Consider the following 24,491-nt stretch of genomic DNA (forward strand, 5'->3'; position numbering starts at 1 on the left):
TTCTGTGTAGGAGAGTTTCAAGAGAAAACCCTGATTATTTCATTTTGAGTGCTTTCACACAGGTGTGTGTGTGTGTGTGTGGGGGGGGGTGATGCCTTCACTTATGGGTACTGTTGCCTAGCAACATCACACATGCACACTCACAGCGTTGGCTAAGACTGGGTTTTAGTGTGTTATCTGTGAAGCACTGACAGCCCACACAGGGCTCTGATTGGACGCTCAGCTCAGCTGCCGTCTCCTAATTTGCCCGCCGGGATCACATGCTATGGAGTTTGAACATCTTACTGTTACCGGTACTCCTCTAATGTTTCTACATGACTTTATGGAGATAATCAAAGCTCTGCAGCGTAGCTATATCAGTGTGTCCAGCTTCAAAGTACGGCTCTTTTGATAACTGTGATTGTTCTGGTTCTGTCCCAGGCAAGGGGCATCGGTCCGCCTTGCAGAGTCAAGGAAAGTACTGCTGTGAATATGCGCTGCAATTTCGGAGCCCGTGGAAGGATGAAATACCGCCCCTACTGTATCTGCATACGAGTACCTGGGTACTGACGACAAAACGAGTTTGAGTGGAGCCAGGGACAAAAAGCGAGCAACCCCCCATGGCGTTTTGAGTAGGTCCCAAGTCGTGGGCACAGGACAATGTCCCCCAGGCGTGTGGGAGTGCTCTTATTGTGAAATGTCCTCAAGAAACCTCTGTTTAGATTTTTCTGAAGGTTTTTCATGCTGTCAGTCTTAAAATTGGGGGCTCTGAAGCTGTGGACAGACATCCAAGGGAGTCACATTGACTGCTCCTTCTTCAGCAGAAGCAGTTGATGAAGATATGGAGGTCATTGGTTCCTCTGAGAAGAACCGGGACCTGGTAGAGCTTTGATCCATATGACGAAAAGCCTCCCATGAGGGGATGGACCGAAAAGCAGAAACCCATGCAGCAGACCCCATAAAATGTCCCATCCATTTTCATTCATGGAAAGAGTGTCAACACTTCAAGTGTTCTGATCCTTCAGTTCTGAGAGTTTCACAGTGTTGGTAGAACTCTGCTTTGATAAAAAAAAAAAACTTCAGTGTGACTGACAATGTAATGACATACTCAGAGTCCTGAAGATATGTTCTTCCTTGTCCAAGAGGGAAAGCTTAAGGAGGAGTTGCAGACACCTTTGCGTTGGCCTTTGGTTTCAACCTCTAAGGTCTTTGTCCATGGTTTTCCTGAGCTGTCCATCTGAATTCCACTGATTGGAGCCAATTGATGAAAATCTGGTGATCTTCATCCAGCTGATCCACCACAAATGATTAGCAGTCAATTAGGACATATCAGTATGAAAGGCTGAGGACCCGTGGCAGAGGGCGCATGGTTGCCTGATTCCCTCGTTTTGTGCTGACTTGAATAGCTCCTTTTCTAAGCCACTTGCAGATAATTGTAAGCAGTTTTGTGTATAAACCTGTCTTTGGTACATCCTTTGATCCCAGTGCCTTTGTTCCTGGTTGTTATGGGGTTTTAATTATATCCTGCTTCAAGCTAACGGTTCAACATAGAGGAAAACAAAGCAATCATGAAAGCATTAGTCATTCTAAATTTGTAGATCCAGCTGGGTCACTATTAATACTTTGAGTAGAAATAGTCCAGATATAAACCATATTTTACTTTAATTTTTGTATTTTATTTATTATTTTACCTTTTTTCCGATATTTTATTAGTTTATACAAATTATTAACAGTAAATATTGCTTAGAAAATAACTTAAAGTGATAAAAGCCTTGTCTTAATCTCCTTTTGGTCATGTTGGGGAAAATGTAAGAAATATACACAGCAACAGTTCTTGCCGCTGCACTAAAGTAACAACACATTAATCAGGATGGTATTACCGTATTTTTTAAGTTGTAAATTGTAAAGTAAGTTGTAAATTTTCTCCAAAATGTACGCTAAGTTTCTGTGGAAACAAAGCGAGGTGGCCCAAGTTGGAAGACCGACTGGAGCGATGGAATAACGATCAGAGAACAGCTGGGAGAAGCGTCTCTACAGTCACCACTCAACTGAAGGCAGTAACGCTTGCAGAGGAAATGAAAATTGAACATTTTCATGGTGGTCCGTTTTGGTGCTTTCGTTTAATGTAACGCTGCCATCTTTCCATCTGGGCAAGGACTACAGGGGCGCAGCAACTTCCAGTGGATTACTACGAAAAGCTGTCCATCTTCCGCTCCTACTGCAGTGAAAAAGTTTGCCAACAAACACATCCAGGCCAGCCACATCACCAACATGGACGAGGTACTTTTGACATCACTGTCGAATGGCAGACACCGTTTTACTAAGACTGGGAGGCAGCACCGGGCGAATTTAGCCAGTTTGTGAATGGATAGTAGAAGCTTGGGCTAACAAGTCTGCTTGCTCTGTTCTTCATGAGGCGCCGCACAGCAACAAGACGGACTCTGACAATGGTAAGAGGGAACCTGGCGTGTTTGATAGAAATTTAGCCCAGCTGTTCATTTCAGATACAGAAGATGAGGACTTTTTTGAGGACGATTTTTGGATGCTGTTTGAAGACTGAAAAAATAAAAAAATAAATCACAACCAACTCAGTTTTGCTCCTGCTGCCTTTTTTTAAAACACACTCGCATGCATGTTTTACCTGTATGTTTTAACATGCCCGCGCCCTAACACCCGGTGCACCTTTTGTATATGTCAAAAACCACAAAATCCCCCATTGCTGAGACCACGCCCTATAACCCAGTGCACCCTATGGTCGTGAAAATATGGTAACCCTTTAAAAACCACAACATTAAAGCATTGACAGAAAAGTCACATTTTTTAAAACTCTGAAATGAAATTCACAAAACTATTTTACAATATCATGTCTTATAGTTAGTATCAATGATGATACATTGGATGACTTTGTAAGTTTTTGTTTACAACACTGTATTATAAGTAATTAATTATTAACATTTTTTATTCTTTTAATGCAGCAGTCTGTCAAAATAATTATTAACAATGATAAGTTTGGAAAAGTCGCTAAACTTTTCCAACTTTTGAGATTTCACAGAAACAGCCATTTTGAAATAAGCAGGAAAAGCCCTTTTACTGCCCCTAGTGGAATGATGATGAACCGCAGGGGCGAAGGGCGTTTTACAGAAAGTTTGGATCATGCTGAAGACATAAGGGTCACAAAAATGCAAGGATTGAATACGAGTGACTTTAAAGAGTAAAATACATGAAAATGGTGTTTCAGATATTTTTTTGGATTCTCTTTTTTTTTCTTAAGATATATTTTTTCTTTGGCTATGGGGAGTAATTTTTTGGGGGCTATTTCTTCCAAGATGAAAAAAATATATATGTTTTTACCTCTTTCTGTGCCACTGAGTGTATGGGTGTTTTTGGTTATGGGTGTGTGTGTGTGTGTGTGTGTGTGTGGGTGTGTGTGTTTGTAGGAGAGATATCTGGTTTAACTAAAAAGTTAAAGATTTAATGTTCTTTATCTTCCTGACATTTGGCACTGAGCAAATAAAAAAAATTCTATCAGGTAAATAGCCTGTTTTTTCTTAAAACTTGCTGTGTAAGCATTTACTCTCACTGTCAGGTCCAAAGCCAAAACAACTGTTTCAGGCTTTAAAAGAAATGATGAACAACAATGCAGGGCTTTTTACAGTGACCTCTGTGAACAGATTTTCTGTTCTTTCATAAACTGCTGTGCCAGAATCTGTCATTCAACAATAACTACCCAGAACGATTTAGGATGGATAAGTAACATAAGTGTTCTGTTGCTTCAGACTCAGTGAGGGTTCAGGGGAGCCAATGGGCAGAGTTAAATATGGGCAGATCTGTAGTGACTACATTTTTCTAAGGATTCATTTGCACTTTTGACAGACGCACCAAAGGCTCAGATCTGTTTGTGTGAAGTAAACCTAGAAACTAATTTGATGAAATTAGTCCAACAATAGACTGTGCAAAGTTTACAAATGAAAGCTGGTAGAAATCAGGTGTATCACAGTAGAGGAAAGCCTAAACTGTATCATGCAGAGTGCCGGAGCCGTCTATCATTGTGTCTTTGTAGCAGCTTGATCTAAAAAGTCTGACTCCATCAAAAAAGCAGATTATTTCTGCAGCGATAGTTGTGGAAGAAACCGTGATTGACAGGCAAGCAAGCAACTCTCTTACAACGTTAAACAAAAGTCTGTTAGTGATATGTTCATTAACTTCAAAGGATGCAGTGAGGCAAAAATTGTGATTGTAAGTTTACTTTACAATTAACGGTACGAAGCCCATTGAGACGACTGTTGAATTTGAGCTATACACACTAAATTCAATTGAATTGAAAAATATTTAGTAAGTTACCACAAGTTCTCCCAGTTAAAAAGATGAGAGGGGCCTGTAATTTTCATCACAGGTAAACCTCAACTATGAGAGACAAAATGGCTACAAACCAGCCAGATTTCTGGCTCTCACAGACCTGTAACTTCTTCTGTAAGAGGATCCTCTGTCCTCCACTCATTACCTGTATTAATGGCACCTGTTTGAACTGGTTATGTATAGAAAAGACACCTGTCCACAACATTCCAAACTCTACTTTGGTCAAGACCAAAGAGCTGTCTAAAGACACCAGAAACCAAGTTGTAGACATGCACCAGGCTGGGAAGACTGAATCTGCAATAGTTAAGCAGCTTGGTGTGAAGAAATCAATTGTAGGAGCATTTATTAGGAAATGGAAGACGCACAAGACCACTGATGATCTCCCTCCATCTGGGGCTCCCCACAAGATCTCACCCCGTGGGGTCAAAATGATCACAAGAAGAGTGAGCAAAAATCCCAAAACCACACGGGGGACCTAGTGTTAAGTGTAAAGTATTGAGTTTAACTTTTGTTATTCAGCAAATACTTATTTTCCACCATAATTTAGAAAGAAATTCATTAAAAATCAGACAGGGATTTTCTGGATTTTTTTCTCATTTTGTCTCTCATAATTGAGGTATACCTATGATGAAAACTACAGGCCTCTCATCCTTTTTAACTGGAAGAACTTTCACAATTGGTGGCTGACTAAATACTTTTTTTTGCCCCACTGTAAAATGAAGCAGACAAGTCAGTTTGGCTTAAGACTTGATGAAATGATGAACGGTGATGAAGAGGCCCAGCTCCCGGCTTTTTTGTTACAAAGATGAGTCAGACATCACAGTGACACAAAGGCTCATGGGATGCACAGAACTGAAAAGGTAGGGAATTACTTTAGTGAGTTGGGGGGGTGGGATCTTTGGATGGATATGACCATCCATGAAGCCTAATTCAACAGAGCTCATCTGAGGGTTGTTGGTATTTCTTCTTTTCATAACAGGAAATCCAATCCACCAATCAGCACCTGGTAAGAGGCATTAGGAAGATCCAAAAGTCCCGATGGATCAGTGATTATTGCTGTTCATTTCCTCCACTGCTTTCATCAGCAATGAGCACTGAATCACAGCAGCTCCCCATGCTGGAGGTTATTTTCCGTTACTGTCTTCCTTAAAGGCAGCGTCAACAAACCGACACACTCACACGACACAGCCAGTATCACGACCCTGCTCTTAAACTGTCACAGTGGTCAGGTTTCTGCTGCTGTCGTTACAAACATCACTACTTTCCTCATAAAAGAGGTCATATCCTGTTGCATCCAGTCTAATCTTCATCATGGGTAACTTTGCAGGAGTTCATTCATCGTGGTCATTTAAACCAATCAATTGAGCTCCTCTCAACAGAAAACTGGTGTCATCTACATGCATGGATACACAGAAACAGCAAAAGCAAAGTTGTGAAGTCTTCTGCAGCTTTAGATGAAACTTATTTGTGAAAACATTGTAACACCACAAATACTTTCTTTTCATGTGTATTTTTCTGAAGTTTAGCTCGGACATGCAGGGCAAAATCAGTAGATGACACTGCAGTGAAGCAGGTGGACGATGCTGAAGACACAACAACATAGACATAGTGGAGAAGATCTTTGAAATCTCAGAAAAAAGGAAGCAGGTGGAGGAGGATTTACATCAAGTAGGGCAGAAGTGGAGTGTACCGTCAACTCCTTTAAGTAGGGAGGCAGAGAATGAAATGTCCCACTAACCCGCTGAAACAGGTGGCTACAAAGAAGGATTCAGATGACTGCCGCAAAATATGAACTCAGAAGTGGACCGTCCCATTCTCTTCAAACAGAGGAGCCAAAGAGAAACATCCTAGTTACCCGTAAAAAGGCCGGCAAGCAGAACAATGTCCTTGTGACCTCCTTTCAAACAGGTGGGCAGAATAAATTCATGTAAATGGCCTGTCCAACACTGGCAGGCCGAAAAATAGCATCACATTGTTCTGCTGAAAAACAGTTGGGACGAAGAGGAGTGTCTCAGCAACATTCTCAAAGCAGGTAAGAAGAACCATTCCAGTGACTTGACCAACATGGGTAGGCTGAAGCAAGCATCACGATGAGTTTTGCAAAAATTAAGTGGGCAGTGGTGACATCTTTAAAAGAGGCAACCAGAAATGGAGCATCAGATGAGCTGACAATGAGCATTCAGGGGATCTGCCCTTAACAGGGGGGCAGAAGGAGCTTCTTGGTTAGGTATTGTACATAAAATCAGTTAATGAAATGAGACATGTCTGTTAAAAATAGATTCTGCCTAGTCTGATTATTTATGGTAGAAAAGGCCTCAACAAAATTTAAAAACAGAAATGAAATGAGTTTTAATACCCTCACAAAATCTTTTTGGGTGCGCATTCAAACAATCAAATTTCAGTGCAAACACACAACCATACGTTTTTTGCCTGGTAACACAAACATAAGTAAACACACAAATGTACCAACATATCTCATCTATTTCGTGCATCAGTAACGCCTTCCTGCACGTGTATGTAGAAAATGTGAGCAAGTGTGTGTGTTTTATAAACTAAACAATGGTGCTACTGAATTGAAAAGGGGAGGTTGGGAGTCGCTTTGTACTGCACCAAGCCCCGAGCAATCGCCAAAACATTCCGAGTGGCCCGAAACGTCTATCTCCAGGAGACCCAGATGCCAGCCGCAGTCTCACATGGGGGAATGCTACAAGTGTCCCAACCTCTTGGGAGTGAAGGGACTCATGAATGAGTAGAGCAGGAGTTCCAGCCTGAAAAGATACCAGGAGCCTCACCAGTTTGAGGCTGTGCTAACAAAACCCCAGGAGCATCAGAGAGGGCCACTGTTCACCAAGAGTCCGAGTACACCACCAAGCTCCAGAGGTGGACCAGGACCACCCTGCGGATGTCTGGATGGCACTCTGAGCAGCCAAGTCACCAGCCCCATGAGAAGTCTGAGTCAGAGCAAGCAGGAGAACCAAGGCATAAACCAGAGGTAGGACACGGGTCAGAGGCCCTGGACTAGGGTAAAGAATCCCAAAACAAAACCGCCCAGATTCTAGACACCAAAGGTGGAAAATACATTGTAGAAGAACGAGCAGAACCAAAACCACACTCTCAGGAATGTGGGCCCCTCTGCTCAGATGTTGCATGAGCCCTGGATTCTGTCATTAGTACAAATGCAGATTCCAGAGATATCCTAACTACATTAGCAGGGGCTCACTGAAACCACCAGGGCACCGCCGGTCTTGCCCTGAGGTGATGTGGCAGAACATGATTATGCCCAAATCAGGTATCCCTGCGTGTTTCTGTGCCATCTTCATCTCCTGCATATTTGAACATTTCTACACACATTTATGAGGGAACTTTAATCTCCTGACCGCTCTGTAGAATTCCTAATGATGACGCTGGTCCAGAGCATCAACAACCTGAAAAAAACATCTGGCAGAACATGAGCTTCATGCAGGTTCACATACAGTAAATCCATTAAAATATCAGGATTGCGTCAGTGCGTCAGATTGATTCAATTTCTTACCAATGTTTGGGTGTTTCAGAAGTCGACAGATTCGGGCCTCCCGGTCCAACTTCTGATGATCTGACAACACATAAAAAAAGAACCTTTACTGATCAGTCTCACCAATCAGGTGCTGGTACCTCTACGTGATCCAGTCCACCTGCTTTCAGAACATGTCAGCAGAGATGCTGTGAGGCAGGGGTCCCCAAATCCAGGCCTTGAGGGCCGGTGGCCTGCTGGTTTTCCAGAAACTCTGCATTATTTGCTGCTGATTACCTGGATCAGATGTGTTTAGCCAATAAGGAGCTTCAATGGCAGGTTGGTTGAAAACATGTGGGCCTGGATTTGGGGACCCCTGCTGTGAGGAGAACAGTCTTTCAGCTCAGGAGATCCATCTGCAGGAGTTGGTGGGACTTTTGCTTCAGCTGAAACCTGATCTGGATCTGTGACTCAGATCGGTCACCATAGCCAGACCGTCTCACTGAGCAGGGGCGCTCAGAAACACAGAAAAACATACAAACACACCACAGTCAAACATACCAACACACTCATGAAAACTCACACACATAAACACCCACACAAACGCACTTGCACAGACATGTGACAAAAAAATGCATCAACATTCGCTCATAAACGCATGAACACACAGATGAATACAGATGTGCACACTCATACATACGCATAAACACTCATGTATAAATACACACAAGTATGAATACACACAAAGACATGCACACTCATGAACACACGCAGATACTCTAAATCTCTCTCTCACACACATTCTTTGTAAACTTTGCAGTTTGTTGCTCGGCAACCAAAGAAAATCTGAAAACCAGAATAGTGATGTGACAAAAATTCACAGAGAAAGATTTACAGCTTCTCTATTCCTCTCTCTCAGTTTCCTCTCCATGTCCGAATGCGTGGGAGGGGTGTGTATGTGAGTCTCTGTGTGTATTTTGGCTGGGGGTGGTGAAGGGTGGAGGGGTTTAGTCAGGTTTATAGCAAACAAGGTTCCGGCACCTTTTCCAGAACATCCTGAAACTTTCAGCTGCACTGAGTTTTTTCTTTGGGTGAAAATATTAAAGATTTCCATTCCTGTTAGGCTTGTTAAGTCTCCTTGCCATTGAATAAATTATACAGGTATTTATATCTATAGATTTTTAAAGACACACTCTGAGGAAAAATGTGTTTTTGGTGGTTTTAAAATTTTCTTCTGGCATTTTTCTCATGATTTGAAATTTGAAAAATTATTAGCTTAGAGTAGCATTTCTGAATATATCTTTATTCAACTCGCTGTGATTCAAGAGCAGAAGAAAAAAATCATGTTTGTGACAGAAAAGTTCCCTCCTCCAAGCTCTCAGCATCGGGGAGGGAAAAGGGGGTCGTGGTTGCTCTGTGCCAATAGTCCCACCCAGAACTCAAAGGTAAATGGTGTATACTTATATAGCGCTTTTCTACCTACAAAGCCCAAGGCGCTTTACAGTCACATTCACCCAGTCACACACACATTCACACACTGGCGCCAACCTCCCACCAGTGTCTTGCCCAAGGACACCTTGACTCATGGGCGTGCAAGGTGGGAATTGAACCTGCAATCTTATGATTGTGGGTTGGCTGCCCTACCGCTTCACCAGGGGTGACACCTTAAGACAAATTTCTAGTGAACTACTGTCCCTCTGCAGAAACTCCTAGAAAACAGTTTTTTTTGTTTTGCTAAATACGGCACAATCATAATTAAAAAACCACTGGGAGCGCTTTGATAAAAGACCAAAAGATGATGGGAGTGGGTCTGGTTTAATGTTAAATTCGGTACTGTTTCAATATAGAGAAATTAGAAGGAAACTACCCCCAACATTTCAATGGTTTCTGCAGCACGGCTGTGATCAGATGGCAGCAGTTAAGTGGCTAGCTTTCAGTTTACTGTCGGACTGTTTTGTGTTTAGTGAAGGTTATCGGTTGTGTCTGAGATCCTCAGTAACTCAGTGTTGCTGTTTCATGTTCCTGAGCTCAGAAATCCCAGCAGGACACAAATAGGTTCATCCCAAAGTCTTCAGTGGTAGCGTGCTACGTCAGCTCCAGCTACAGAAAGAGCAAGGGGCTACAGTGCAGTTTTGGATGTAGTATTTGGGAGCATTAAACACAAATCTCAGTTCAATGTGGAAATAAAAACCAGGTGTGTGATGATACAACATGTTGTCTGGTTATCACCTCTGGCAGACAACTTCTTGGTGTTGATGATCTTGGCGGCGTATTCCTGACCCGTCACAACCTTCACGCAACGGCGCACCACTGAAAAGGCTCCCCTGAAAACACAAAAGCAGGAACTATTCAGTACTCTGTTCTTACAACCTCTGCATCATGGTTTGCCAGAAGGTTTTCCAGCTGACAGCAGGCTCCAGCTGAACTTTACATCTCTCTTTTCCAACCATTTCAGCTCTGCAGACCACATACATGTTCCCCGCCATAGATGATCAAGAATCTGACTTTTTCTTTACAGTTTTTCTGATAGTAACAAGGTCATCGTCAGTGTTGCTGGGTCATAGGGTGGGGACAGGTTGATCTGCAACAGAGCAGGTGCATGATGGGAGGCAAGAGACAGCCAGACAGTCTCCAAAAGACACAAAGACATGGACCGGGAGGGGGCAACGGACAACTTTCAGAACAAAAGGAGCAACTGTGATAGGTGGCTTATGTTCTTCTACAGAGCGTGCTCATCACACTGAGTCATGCACATTTGAGGTTTGAGTCTGAAACCTCCTTAACCCAATCAATAAGCTGATCAGAAACCGCGACTGATAAAAAAAAATGAGAATGAGCTGCTGCTGAGGAGACGCTGCAGATTCCGTTTCTTCCGAAAGCTGCATTCTGCCACCCACCTTCACATTATGTAAGAGACCTGCCATTGTGTGTCTGTGTGTGGGTGGGTGTTGAGTGGGCCGGGGTCAGAGAGGTACTGCACTCCTCCATCCATCCATCCTGATCACCGATCACCTGCTGTCAATAACCTACAGACGGCAGTGAGCTCAGCAGAGTGTTCCGGAGGTCCGAGCCTCGGCAGGCAAAAGGACAAACTGCCAGGGGCAGAGCTCGAGGATGCTCACAGAGCCGTAGGAGTGTGGATGAAGGATGAAGAGTTTATGAGGAGCGTTGGTCCTCCACACAGGTGGAACTCTGAGCTGCAGAGGCGCACATTCACCACAAGAATGTACTGCAGAATCACAAGTTTTAAATGTGACAAAACAGACACACACCAATAAAGACAAGATAATCTTTGTACAAACGGATCACAGAAGCTGTCAGCATATCTGTTTCTTTATTGGTTATTTGTTCAAACCAAACATCCAAAAAGTCCACAAAAGCTTCATTTATGCCGAAACAAGCATGAAAATGTCACATCTTCAACTATAAACTTTGATGATGAAAAATTCTGTCTTCCAAAGCCATTTTCAGCCCATCACTATCAGGTTTATGGATCAATCCTACTCCAACTGAAACTGATGTCTGACGCAGTGCTCTGGAGCAAGGGAGGGAATGTGGAGGACCTCCAAAGCCATACTCACTTTCCCAGCTCCTCGTACAGTTGATACTCCTCAGTGAAGCGAGTGCAGATAACCGTTGCCATGGCGACCTGGCAGGGTGAGGGTCAAGGGGCTTCCTGTCTTCTTCCACTGAGAAGGATGATGGTGAAGAAGATAAGGACGAAGGCCAAGAGCTGTGTGCCAGTCAGAGAAAGGAAGGAGTTTGGCTCTGGAGAGGAAGGGGTGGAGGATAGGGGACGTGGAGAGATCAGTGAGAAAGAGTGTCGTTTCTCTGCTTCTGTGAGGCGATCTGCTGCTCTGAGTCTGAGATAGACGCTTTCAGAGGCTCAACCTGCCCGCCCACAGCCCACCCGACCAATCACAGCTCTCCACAGGCACGCACGCATGCACACACACACAGCACACACACACACACTTACATAAAGGCGTCACTATGGAAACTGTATCCTCAGAGAAACAAGGGGTACCACCAATTGCAATACTACAGCAGTACAACACTAAGTACAACAGAAGTATTACAGTTGCACAAAAGAATCCCCTAAATAGCACTTCTAGGGTAGCACTACAATAAGTAAAAAAGTACTACAAATAAACTGTGTTGGTCATAGAAGTTACACAGTACTGCAGCAGGTACAAAATGTACAACAGAATTATCAGGGCATTACCGCACAATGGGTTCAAAAAAGACACCAGAGCTAAATCAGGTACACAAGTACTACAAAACAAGCATTTTCTTAGTAACAAAAAAGTACTGTAAAGGGAACAGAGGAAAAACTACAATAGTCCCACAGCTGATATCTTAGAGTTATGAGGTCTTTCAGAGTTAGAACAAGACGTATTTCAGTTATTAAATATTTAAGGTACGTGAGAGATTTTTAACAGGTCAATTAGAACTGGTCAGAAGCACTCTGTAGTTTAAAGCAGTGGTCTCCAACCACCGGGCCGTGGACCGGTACCAGTCCGTGGATCAATTGGCAGAGAGGAATAATCAATTATGCCTGGTTCTTTTTTTTTTTTTTTAAGTTTCGACATTTTATTTTAAAAGATCTTTTATTTTGAAAACTAACCGGATTCCAGGACACGACGGAGAGACCAAGTCTCTCAGCTGGCACTGGAATGTCTAGGATGGATGGATATATTCCCTAAGCTCCACCTTGGATCACTTGAGCTGTAAGGTTTGGCCAGGGGAGGAAAAATGACTACATTTGAATGATCTTTTATTCTGAAAAAACTTGGTTTTGAAATCGACAGAAATCTGTTGGTTACATTTCAGTCACTTGAGCGCAAGTACTTTGACGGCGTGCTACACGTCTCCTTGCAAATGGATAAGGGATCAGGGCAAGGAAACGTTCCACATACAACGGTCTTTGACTTCAGACAAAAAGTAGGCCACCAGGAGTCCTGTTGAAAATATGGATTTATTGCAACAGTAACATGAGCATGGGTTCACCTACCGGTTCTGCAGAGTGCCGTGGGTGCCGATTGGGGCAGGTGTCGCAGACGTGTCCTGGCTGGCCTTTGTAGAGACAGAGGTTCTCCTAGAAACTTCTTGCTCTATTCCCTGGAGTCGCATGGGCTCGTGATCAGAACCAGAGAGCCCTGGGAAAAACGGTGAGACCGACATGACGTTCACTGGGGCTGAGTTGCGAGGCCGCCAGGTCCTCAGTAGGTTATCAAGTTTAATGGTAAGGGTGATTAGTTCATCCAAGGATAAAGCCTTGTCGTGGCATGCCAGTTCCCGCTGCAGGTTTGTGGTGAGTCCCTCACTTTGTTACTCCAGCAACAAAGAATCAAACCTTGCAGGGTTTGTTGGGCTAGGAACTCCTCTTGCTAGATCCATGTTCGGTGAAGTATTTTGTGCCAAAAACTTGCAGACGGCTGGATCCAAATGCAGCAAGTTTATTAGTTTAGCTAAAAGTCCAAAAAGCTACATCAGGTACAGGCAGGCAGAGGTCAATAACGAGCATGGGAGCATCAGAGAGGATGGTGTTGAGTGGGGGATTGGATTCCTATAAGCATAAGCTTTTTCCAATCCCCTTTCAAATCAAATTTTCAAAGTCTTGTATTGACTTATTTTATTTTATGTAATTTTTGTTTTGATTTGAAATAAACAATTGAATTGAATTGAATTGAATTGAATTGAATTGAATTGAATTGAATTGAATTGAAACGATGGCAGTCAGGATCCAGGCGAGATTCGAGGCAGACGGCAGACAAACAGAGTCAAAGACAAAACATAGCAGGTTAAGTAAACTGCGAATTATTGCACATGAGCATCAGGTGTGTGGCAATCAGAAACTGTGTGCTGGGGTTGCTGGAAGACGTAGTTTGTTTAGAACTCTGGAGATGGTTCCCGCCGATGACAAGAGGGGGAGACAGAGCTCTGACTTCTGACGAAGAGTGTATGGGATAATAAAATCCTTTTTTTAAAAACTATTATTGCATCTGGCTGACAGGAGAAAATCAGTGAATTTCAATATGATTGCATAAGATATTTTAAAGTTAATATAATATGAGATACTTTAAAGGGTGTACTAGAAAGTTTAGAATTTGTAGATGAGATAATGGGTTTGTATTTTCTGGGCTGTGTGGTGGTGCAGTTGTTATTGCCTCACAGCAAGAAGACCCTGGTTCAAATCCCAGTTGGGTTCTTTCTGTGTGGAGTTTACATGTTCTCTCCAGGCATGTGTGGGCTTTCTTTGGGGACTCCAGCTTCCTCCCACAGTCCAAAATCATGTTCATAGGTTGATTGATGACCCTCAGTTGTTTCTAGATGTTTGTTTGTGGCCCTGTGACAGACTGGCAACCTGTCCATAGTTTACCCTGCTTACATTGACCTAAACTGGATGTTTAGGTGCAAATCATGTTTGGTGCAAACGCAGCTTTAGACTTCGGACAGTTTATTTTCTCACTCTAAGGAAACCAGGGTTAGCATGTTTGGTTCACACTAGTGTTTGAGTTGACCTTCATACTTGGCAAAAATAGTATCTGAACCAACAAATGCAAAATCAGTATGTTTCTTTTTCATTTAATGCTTTATATATATTGGTTTGTATGAGAAATTAAATGTTTTTGTTGTCTAAAAATTTATTACAGACTATTATACATTTCAACATGATGTTTTGAAGTTCTTAAGGGGAAATTTTAAATTTGTTTTTTTTACAGCAAATTTAGGATACTTGGGAAAATTATAACGTAAGTTTGCAATCTTATAAAACAACTTATTTTATAGTAATGTGTTTTTTTTCTCAGACAAATGTAGAATGAAGTTGTTAATATTTACTTGTTTGGCCTGCATTTCCCTTAAGTAGGGTTTCAAGCCCACCATTAACGAGTGAGTCACTATTAGCTGTTGTCTGTCCACTGCCCCTAAAGAGCTGCGTTCCAACTGAGTGATAGCATGTTTAACTCTTTATCTCAGTTTATGGTGTTGTTTCAGGTTTCTTGATTTCATCTTCTGCTCTTTTTTTCTTGTGTTAAACATTTCTTTATGTTTCTTCAAAGTAACCTTTTGGACAAGACTAACACTGTAGTATACTTTGCATTTATTTTCCTTTTCCTGAGGGTACAGTAAAATACTTGTCTGATTTTACTGTTGGTTGGTGTGCTCATGTAATGGTTTTTCATAGCTCTGTGGATTGGGGCTCTGATATTCTTATGGAGATGTCGTAGCTTCTTTGTTGCTGTGAACCGTATGCTTTCTGTACCATTTTTGTGTGTGTTCTTGTTTTCTTTCTTTTATGTCTACATATCTTTACTATAGTGTCAGTCTGCATCAAGATGCTGCTATAGACACCACACAGATGATGCCACTCACTGGACTGTCAAAAGGAAGCCTGAAGTGGGGACGGGTAAATTGATTAGAATTTATTCATTCGTATCAGGAACATATTGGCCAGGACAAAGTACATTTTTAACCTTTGTTGCGTCAACTCACCCGCCAATCAAAAATCATGAGCCTAAAAAAGTACATTTTTAAGATCTTAAAAACTTATCTCAACCCCATCAAAATAGTTTCAGAACCCAAAGATTTCCTGTAACTTTAAATGTTGACTTTTTGAAATATAAAAGTCAACACATTCGCTCCCTGCTGAAGGTCAGAGCAGCCTCCAATGGGCTTTGATGGAATTGAAACATTTGGTACTTTCTACATTTTGTTTCATTCTGGAATAAAGGGTGGGGGCTTGCCTGGTGCTGTTTGGATTCTCTTTGTTAATAACTCCTCATCATAGATGGTCTAGTCAAAAACTGTCGCTAGAGCCAACCAAGCTGCTGATGGGCAAAGGAGGAGTCCAACCTGTTGGTTTCTCCAGTCCATCACAGGGTCACAAAGACAAACCCCTCACTCACATTCACATCCTGGGGTCGGTTCAATGTCGACAGTTAACCTATGAAACATGTGTTATGGACTGTGGGAGGAGCCAGAGAAATAAATAAGATGGAGCATTTCTATTTTAAGCTTTATATGTTTAGAAACGCATCCTTCATATTACAGACAGCAACAAAGAGAAGCTAAAATAGGGAAAGAAACTTTTCTTTTACCACTTTTCATTTCAACTAACTAGGTTGATGTTTCAGACAAGCCGTGCAGTTTGTGATACAAGCCCCAAATTTGGCAGGGATGTACCTTAAAATCTCCTCTTTCAGAAAAGCATGATATCCATGAAGAAAAGTCTAAATGGCGGCCATTTGTAAAGATGGATGCCATACACTCAGTTGTTACAAAAATATTCAATGTGGGCTGTCCAAGCACAAAATGCAGTCTTACAGAATACTTTCATTATTCATATTATATAAACATTATACATATTTTAAAATCTTGAATTTTTCTCGTGGCTAACATGCTTTTCTGAGAGAGAGGATCCTACGGTACATCCATGCAAAATTTAGTGCTCGGTCCACAAAATTAACAATTATTTTAATAACTGGCTTCCCTTAAAATCTGGCTGCAGCATTTAGGACCAGCTGAAGGCTTTTTGGAGAAGTTTTAGAACATCCTGAGGATGAGGAACTAGATCCACGTTAGGATAACGAGTTTATCCGATACATGACGGCTCAGCCAGCTCTTTGTGAAGATAAGCAGACTGCTCTCCCAGAAACCCAGTTCTTAATCCATTAGAGAATCCAAAAAGAACGATTCCCTTCAGTACAGAAGATGTGGACGGAGATGCTGCCTGTGAGGAATTTGAGACAAATTTACTTTTGATGTTTCAATCGGCACAACCTCCAGAAGGATGAGATGGAGAGGACCTGCATTCCTCCTGAACAACTGTAACTTTGCTTCTGAGCTAACAGGTTTATTATTGCCAAGCTGAAGAAACATCATCCAAAACTCTCAATTGAAGTGTATACACAGACGCACCACCACCACAATAAGAAATGAAACTGAAGTTTCAGGAACCAGCAGCCTGTACAGTACAGCAGGTCCCAGGATGGTCCCAGAGTTGTCAGACAGCATGTTGTTCTGCTTCAGTTTGTTTTATTGAACACAAGTATGGAAACAGCCAAACATTCAGATGATGAACCCCTCAGCAGTTTTAAACTACCATAGTTCTTCTATTTTAAGAACAGTCATTCATTCCACAACTAAGGCTCTGGAATCCAGAACCTTAATGAAGGATTCCTTAGGCTGTAAAGTCCGCAAAGCTCAACATCCGAATGTGAGCTCTGATCTGGACAGCAGCTGTCATCCAGGGTTCCTCAGGCCCAGTTACAGATTTCTGGTGGGGGGAGCCTGGACTCTGGAGGGAGGAGTCTGGAGCCTGGAAGGAGGAAACTAGAATGTGGAAAGAGGTGTACGCCAGACTCTGTAGGAAGGAGAACAGAATGTGGGGGGAGGACCCCAGAGTCTGGAGGGCAGAGCCCAGAGAGAGAGCTTCAGTCAAAACAGAACTAAGGCATCTTCGTGTCAACAATCTGATCTCCAGAGTAAACTGTAGTGCACCAGAATCTCCCTAAGACCAGGTTGCAGATTTGGGTTTGAACTCAAAGTCATTGTTTGCTGAAGGAAAGTCAGGAGAGAGGAGATGGATCTGGTGCTGGTTCTCCAGAGTCCTGGTCTGGTCCTGTTGGGTTCTTTAGTGTTTCAAGAAGTTCAGGACTAAGATTCTGGACCTCAGCAATGAGTCGTTTGACACCAACCATCCATTGGCTGACCTCAGTCACGTGATCGACCATCAGAGAGCGATGAACCTCATCTGCTGAACTCCAGTTCCCCGTCTGCAACTCTGAGAGACAGACAGGAGGTCAGACAGGGAGACAGTAGGACAGACACATGCAGTGGGACACCTTACCCCGTGCCAAGACCTCCATGCGCCTCTTCACAGGGAAACTGAGCTTCCCTGACCTCCAGCTGTCTTCCAGTAGGCGGAGTCTCTTCTCCACCTCATTACAGACATAATCCTACAGACAGGTGAGTCAGAGTCAGAAACACACCTGCAGAGCTGGGTGGAGTCAGCATGATGAGGACCCTGAGCTCAGCATTGGGGATTCTGTCCACACAACATGTCACCAAGACGACTGAAGACTCACCTGCTGAGTCATGATTTTATCCTCTATCTCTGACAGTAGAACAGCAGAATACCTGTCTGCGTGTTCTAAAGTGCCTCTAAGGACACTCAAGGACACTGGACAAGATAACAGAGTTATAAGTTTAGATTTATAGAAGGGAAGAGATCTAATGCGTCTGTTATCAAAGATAATAGATGAAGCATCGTCCATTTATTCTGATAATGGACACCTCAAAGGGCATTATCCCGCTTATACCATGGTCCCTTATGAAAGACATGAATTTTAAACCAAACATTAGTACGTTGATCTTTTAATTTTTTGGGGTTTAAATTGTTTTTCACAAGAAACTATTTGATACGTGGTGTGACACGTTGTCATGGTAACGGCTACAGAGCCAGAGCCGGACTCGCTCTGCTGCTGCCGATGTATGACGAGAAACCAGTGGAGGAAAGTGGCCTACATGCTAGACGTCATGTTAAGTGATCCGAAGCATCACTTCAGAGGGAAAGGTCACCTCAGATGACGATGCAAACCTTTGTTAAAACCACCAAATGGTTACCGGGCGCGCTGTGTCTGCAGCTCACCTGCCACTATTGGGACTTTAAGTTTCGAAAATACAAAGTTCACAATAGTTTCCTAGATCACTTTAATATAAGACATATCCACCATTAACTCTGATTAACAAACAAATGATTCCTTTCATTATTTTTATAGTAAAGTTATTTATAAATATGTATTTACTCTATATCAAGCAAGAAGGTCTGCAAGACAGAAACACGACGAACGAATTATTTAAAATTAAAGTAAACTTTGCTGCTGCTGGTCAAACTTGATAACTATCCTGTCATCTCCATCATAGAAACATTTGAAGGACAGATTTATTTTCTACTGTCTTGGTGTTTGGGATCAATTGTGGAATAACATCTGTTCACCTATGATCCAAGTTTGTGTGTTTATGGCCAGTGCATTAACGTTAATCATTTAGGCTATATGACCTGAAACTCTTTTTTTACTTGTCCATTATCACTTTTTAATGGACAGCCTGCAGCCAATCAGAATTGAGCATTCACCCAGACCATGGTTTAACCTCTGCTAGGAACTGTTAAGGAAAGTAGACAGAGGTTAGGAAAAGCATCAAAAAGATTTTGAACTTAGTTCTGAAGGAGACTGAGAGCTAGGGTTGCACGATAATATCGGATACCGGTAATTATCGGCCGATATGTACCGGCCGATAATGACGGTATGATGTCATGCCGATAATTCCGATAAGAAAACAAAATGTCTTGAATGCCTATGTTTTTGAAAAGTTTATTTCTATGAGCAACCATTTATTTTGCACATGAGAGAAAAACCTTATTGTTATTATTTTGCAATTCTGTTTCAAACAAAGCAATAATTTTTGCACTTTAAGATTTAATCATTTTTTTTGCATTTCATTATATCGGGTATTATTTGTATTGAAAAATGTACTTGTTACATTGCTTTTTAAGTAAAAGTTGTTCTAACCTTTGAAATGCACTTTCTCTGTTCACAGATGTAAGACAGACTGAAAAGGCTAATAAAGGGTTTGTACAATTTGTTTTTCAATTTATTTGCAGGTAAAACTAGTTCTGCAAATTTGATGAATGCATAAGAGCCATTCGCTGTTACTTTGTCCTTACTAATATTTTAGTAAGTAAAAAGTAAAGTAAAAAATATCGGTTGAGTATCGGTATCGGCTTCAAGAGGCAGGAAAATATCGGGTATCGGTTGTAAAAAGTCATTATCGTGCATCACTACTGAGAACCAGAGCAGATCATTTAAGACCGGGGCATCAGTGAAAACATGCACCGCAGCGATCTTGACCCGTTTGACTTTATGTAGAAATTTCAGTGGTATCCCGTAATAGAGGGACTTACAATAATCAATGCGAGAAAGGATAAGAATTTGGGCGGAATGGGGATTAAGGGAAGGTTGCAAATGGTTGATTTTTTAATTTGCAACTGGAATGAGATAGTGTAATCCAAAACCAGCGCTCCAATCTAGCCAGGTCATATCCAAGACAGACTTCAGCAAAGCAGATATAGAAAGTAAAAAGGTGACTTCCATGTTTGTTTGTATTTTATCTATCATTACAAGCTTATTTCTAGCTATTTAAATGGGGAGGTATTAACGACTCACTGTCACAGATACTCTGCAGGCCTGCAGCGCTCGGTTCAGTACAGACATCACCAGCTCCAGGTTGGGCTCTGATTGGCTGACACCAGTGTCTCTCTGAGGGTTCATTGGTTCATGTTGAGGAAGAGGCGTGGCCACTCCGGCAGGTGGGAATCCAACTGTGAAGGTTATTAAAACTATCAAGACTTAACAAAACAACTATGTGCTGATTTCTTAACTCCTTACCTGATGATAAAGGGGGTGGTGCGATACTACGAGGAGGCGGAGCTAAGCTGCTTGGGGGCTGGGCTATACCACATGGCGGTGGCCCTAAAGGATCAGCAGAGGGAGGGGTTGTGGGAAGGACTCCAGCCCCTGCAGACCAATCAGAGAGTTGAAGTTTGATGCTCAGAGGCAACCTGGCTGCTCTCAGGTGTGTCAGCAGCTGCCTACCTGAATCCACAGGAGCAGCTACCCTCTTGTTCAGGTGGTTCTTTGGTGGCCCACGGGCCATCTGAAGGGCGTATGAGAACTGGGGGGGGTCGTTCCAGCCACGCTCCTGGTTCCCTGTAAAGCAGAGACAGCTCAATTTGAAACATGGACCAAAACATTTGAAATGGGAGTCAATAAGAAAATGCTGTTTTGAAATCAGCTTTCAGTAGCTGGAGCTGAATGTGGGGCCTGGTTTATATCCATAGATTACAATACATAAATAATAATAATAATAGATACTTTATTTATCCCACAATGGGGAAATTCTTCTCTGCACTTTAACCCATCTCCTGGGGGGACCGGTGAGCTGCAGACGAGCTGTTCCTTATCATAAATGAATGGGGAGCATAGAGAGCTGATCGTATGGGACGATAAACTGTGGAATAAAGTGTGTCAACATATATTAATCAACATATATATTTATTGATCAGAAATTTGTGGTCAGCATTTTTTGGATTGCTCAGAGAATTGTTACTGCTGTTTTCATGTGTTTTTCATTTGTTCTTGTTTTATTTTTTCTTAATTGTTGAAAAATCCCCCCTTGGTGGTGTAAAAGTAAAGGTTTAAAGTCTGTTACGTTAGAAAAACTTCATAAAGCCATTTTTTTAATATATATTTTACTGTGACACAATGCCATGAATTTAAAAGAAAATACCTCAGAATAAGTCAGTTCACAGAAATTATTAGGTTAAACATAATTGTGGTTAAAAATTGACTAATTAATTACAAGTCATAATTAATTAATCACACAAATAAATGAATTACATGACAGCACTGGTCATGTTGTGTCTATGAGGCAAAGGTTTGTAAGTCATGGACTTGTTTTGTCTCGTCTCGTTACCATGAGGTGATGTAACCGTTAGGAGGCTCAGTGAGGCATTTACTGAAGAAAATGTTTTTACTTTTGCTACCAATAAAGATGCGGAGTGAAATTACAATGCAGCAGGTTTATTAGCTCAGCTAAGAGTCCACAAAGCTAAATCAGGGTCAGGCAGGCGGGCATGAGATCATCAGGCGAGAGACGGGGTAGTCAGGATCCAGACAAGAGTCGGGGCAGGCGTCAGGCAAATAGACTCATAGTCAGAGTCAGAAGACAGAAGGTCAGGTCCAGATATGACGCTTGGTAAGTAAGGCAGGATGACACAAGCATTACTTTGCACTGGGACTCAGTGCAGTGCTTAAGTATGCTGTGGTTGATTGAATGAATGAATGAGACGGCTCCCGCGGTGACCAGAGGGGGAGGCAGAGCTCTGATTTCTGACAGTTAGAGCAGTGTTTCCCAACCATGGTCCTCAGGGAACACTGTCCTGGATTTTTTCATCCCTCCCCAGCTGAAACACACCAGTCTTTGATCCCTGCCATCATTAACGGAAATGATCAGGTTTCTGCAGAGCTCGATGATGAGCTCAATCGGGTGTGCTTAAGAAGAGCAACATGGAAAACATGCAGTACCGTGTTTCCTGAGGGCAGTGGTTGGAAAAGAGATTTTTCAGATTATGGTGAAAAGTGTTCCCTTGCTAATTGTGGGGGTTGCGTTCTGAAAGTAATAAACCATAGGTGACATTTCTGGGGTAGGATTACAGACGTTTGAAGGCTGTAAAATCCTCACTACATACTTTCTACACGTTTCTCAGACAGACATGAACATTTTCACACTTAACTCTCTTGTTTAAACTCTCAAAGTTCAAACCTTCATTGACAAATGAGTCGATAGTATAGAATGAAAAACAAAGATCTGATGGTGATCAAAGATTTATGTGAATGTGGAAAGCTGAATTCTGTACCGCAGACACGACCGGAGCTGATAGCTTGACAAGATCAACAGCCAATCAGAATGCAGAACACAGTGCAAGGTAAAGAAAAGCAAAGAAAGCCTGCAAAATTACGCTGAAGTACATCTGTGAAACAGCAAGACTGCAAAAGGTGAATCGCGATATAGTGAGGGAACTCTGTAAATGGGGTTTTTCCACCTTCTTTATGAGGTTTGTAGACACAGTCTTATTCACACACTTTCACATACATCACCATACACACGTACAAATATACCTTTTTACACACACAGACACACATTTTCACAGACTGGACACCGGTCACCCCCCTACACAGAGTCTTGGCTGACCAAAAGAGTGACTTCAGTGACAGCGTTGACCCTCTGCTCTACAGCAGGGGTCCCCAAATCCCGGCCTCCAGGGCCGACGTCCAGCGTGTTTCCCAACCAACCTGCCATTGAAGCTCCTTATTGGCTGAACACACCTGATCCAGGAAATCAGCAGCAGAAAAGGCAGGATTTCTGGAAAACCAGCAGGAGGCCGGCCCTCCAGGCCTGAATTTGGGGCCCCCTGATCTACAGAAAGTTTCAGGAAGTCTTTCGACTGAGAGCAAAAAGGGGGGACAATAAACAGTCAACTACTTTTCCTCATTTTTTATTCTGTTCTTAGTTAATTTGACAATCGATAGTGTTTTTATGGTTATTGTTACTTTTAATTTCATTTTAGTATCCTCATATTTAATTTGATGTGTGTATTTGGAACAATGGAATAAGTAAGTCCTCTATCACACACACATTTTTGGATACACCTTCAAACACACGGTTGCACATTGGGGCAGTGGTTACGGCTCTGGTTCAATTCCCAGCTGGGTCTTTCCAGTGTGGAGTTTGCATGTTCCCCTCGTGCATGTGTGGCTTTCTCCATGTGCTCCGGCTTCCTCAAACAGTCAAAAAACACGCTTCATAGGTTAATTGATTATTCTACATTGTCTCTAGCTGTAAATGTGTGTGTGTGTGATTCTGTAGCCCTAAAACAGACAAGCAACTTGTTCAGGGTGAACCCCAACAGCAGCTGGGTTGGCTCCAGCAACTCAGAATACCCTGAAAAGTATTCTGAAGATGGTTGAATGACATAAAAACACATTCACACACATGTGTACATCCATTGTTTATCTACACAATGTACAAAGATGTTCTGAGTCTTGCCCTTTTGCACAGGTGTGAAAGGAGACCTGGATCAGTGGTTAGCCACTCTACCACTCTTTCCTTAAAGGTTTCCTTAGTTAGCGTCCAGACAAAACCTGGAAAATGCTGTTCTAGAGGAAAACCCCATTGATTCTGGAATTTACTGTTGCCGAGATGAAGAGCAGATGCCCCTCCACAGGTAAAAATGAATCACTGAAAAAAACAGACTGGGGTTGTGGGTTTGGATTTGCACCCCTAAATACAAACACTTTCATTTGTGGTTCCTTGTTGTTCTTGGCATGTTTGTTTAATCTAAAGGCTGCAAATCTAAAGGCGCTTTTTCAACAGAAACTCTGAGATCAGAGTTTTTCACACTGTGACCTGGTTCTGTCTTCCTCTGACGTCATTGTTTGATAATGGTGCCGTGTCCCTGGATAAAGTCGAATAAAGCTCTGACGTGTCTGCTTCGGTCTGTAGGCGGAGCTTACAGTGTTTAGTCACATCAAAGACGAACAGAGAACATTTACCGCCGGTTAACCCGGGTTAACTCACCGGGTTTAACGTAAGTGTCCTCCATGTTGCGTCAGAATGGCTAAATTCCGAATAAGGTGTCGTTTTGGATCGGTAACTCTGGGTAAAGACCGGCTGGGCTGATGTGTTTGTGTCCGGTCAAAGAATAACTGCCACGGGGCGAACATTTCCGGCCAGACTATCAAAATAAAAGAGCTTCTTCCGACTTTTAGCATGTAAAATCTTGAAAATTTAAGCCTTAGAGCATCTCCGCGTGGTCTTGTTCCCTAAGACCAGACAGATAAACAAGGATGCGGTTTTGTGATTGTAGAAGAGATTGATGTTTTAAAATGCAGTGTAGCCATCTGGAAAAATTACTACTACCCTCTCCCTCAGAGGAAACTAGAAGAATAACAGAGAAAACGTATATTTATTGCCTATAGACGATTATAGTCCTGCAGGATCAAAAAGTGTAATGTTCTAATAGGAAAAGTCACAATAGAGC

General features: G+C 42.3%; 2 protein-coding genes across 2 annotated transcripts in view; both read right to left on the reverse strand.

The window, feature by feature from the left end:
* The window catches only part of camk2a (calcium/calmodulin dependent protein kinase II alpha), a 33,156-nt gene extending 21,466 nt beyond the window's left edge, over window positions 1–11,690 (reverse strand). Inside the window, exons 1-3 of the mRNA XM_011483824.3 lie at window positions 11,407–11,690; window positions 10,055–10,149; window positions 7,868–7,927 (exon numbers count right to left, since the gene is read on the reverse strand). Of these exons, the coding sequence (XP_011482126.1) occupies window positions 7,868–7,927; window positions 10,055–10,149; window positions 11,407–11,468 (217 nt within the window). The 5' untranslated portion in view covers window positions 11,469–11,690. The remainder of the gene's footprint in view (window positions 1–7,867; window positions 7,928–10,054; window positions 10,150–11,406) is intronic.
* A 5,068-nt stretch (window positions 11,691–16,758) lies between these two features.
* sra1 (steroid receptor RNA activator 1) lies at window positions 16,759–24,173 on the reverse strand. The gene is made up of 6 exons (XM_004076646.4): window positions 24,029–24,173; window positions 20,485–20,598; window positions 20,278–20,406; window positions 20,056–20,210; window positions 17,679–17,787; window positions 16,759–17,612 (listed from the first exon to the last, which is right to left on the reverse strand). Exons 1-6 carry the CDS (start codon window positions 24,051–24,053, stop codon window positions 17,398–17,400), a joined length of 747 nt encoding a protein of 248 aa, XP_004076694.1. The 5' UTR covers window positions 24,054–24,173; the 3' UTR covers window positions 16,759–17,397.
* Between the last annotated feature and the right edge of the window lie 318 nt (window positions 24,174–24,491).

Source organism: Oryzias latipes, chromosome 14 (assembly GCF_002234675.1).
Source record: "Oryzias latipes chromosome 14, ASM223467v1".
Classification (NCBI taxonomy): Eukaryota; Metazoa; Chordata; class Actinopteri; order Beloniformes; family Adrianichthyidae; genus Oryzias; species Oryzias latipes.

What these genes read in the sequence shown, in the direction of transcription:
- sra1 (XM_004076646.4), bottom strand. Translation starts at nt 24,053, where the DNA reads ATGGAGGACACTTACGTTAAACCCG. An exon ending in GGACACTTACGTTAAACCCG is followed by an intron (nt 20,599 to 24,028) that starts GTGAGTTAACCC and finishes TCTGCTTTACAG; the next exon opens with GGAACCAGGAGCGTGGCTGG. An exon ending in CATGGAGGTCTTGGCACGGG is followed by an intron (nt 17,613 to 17,678) that starts GTAAGGTGTCCC and finishes TCTGTCTCTCAG; the next exon opens with AGTTGCAGACGGGGAACTGG.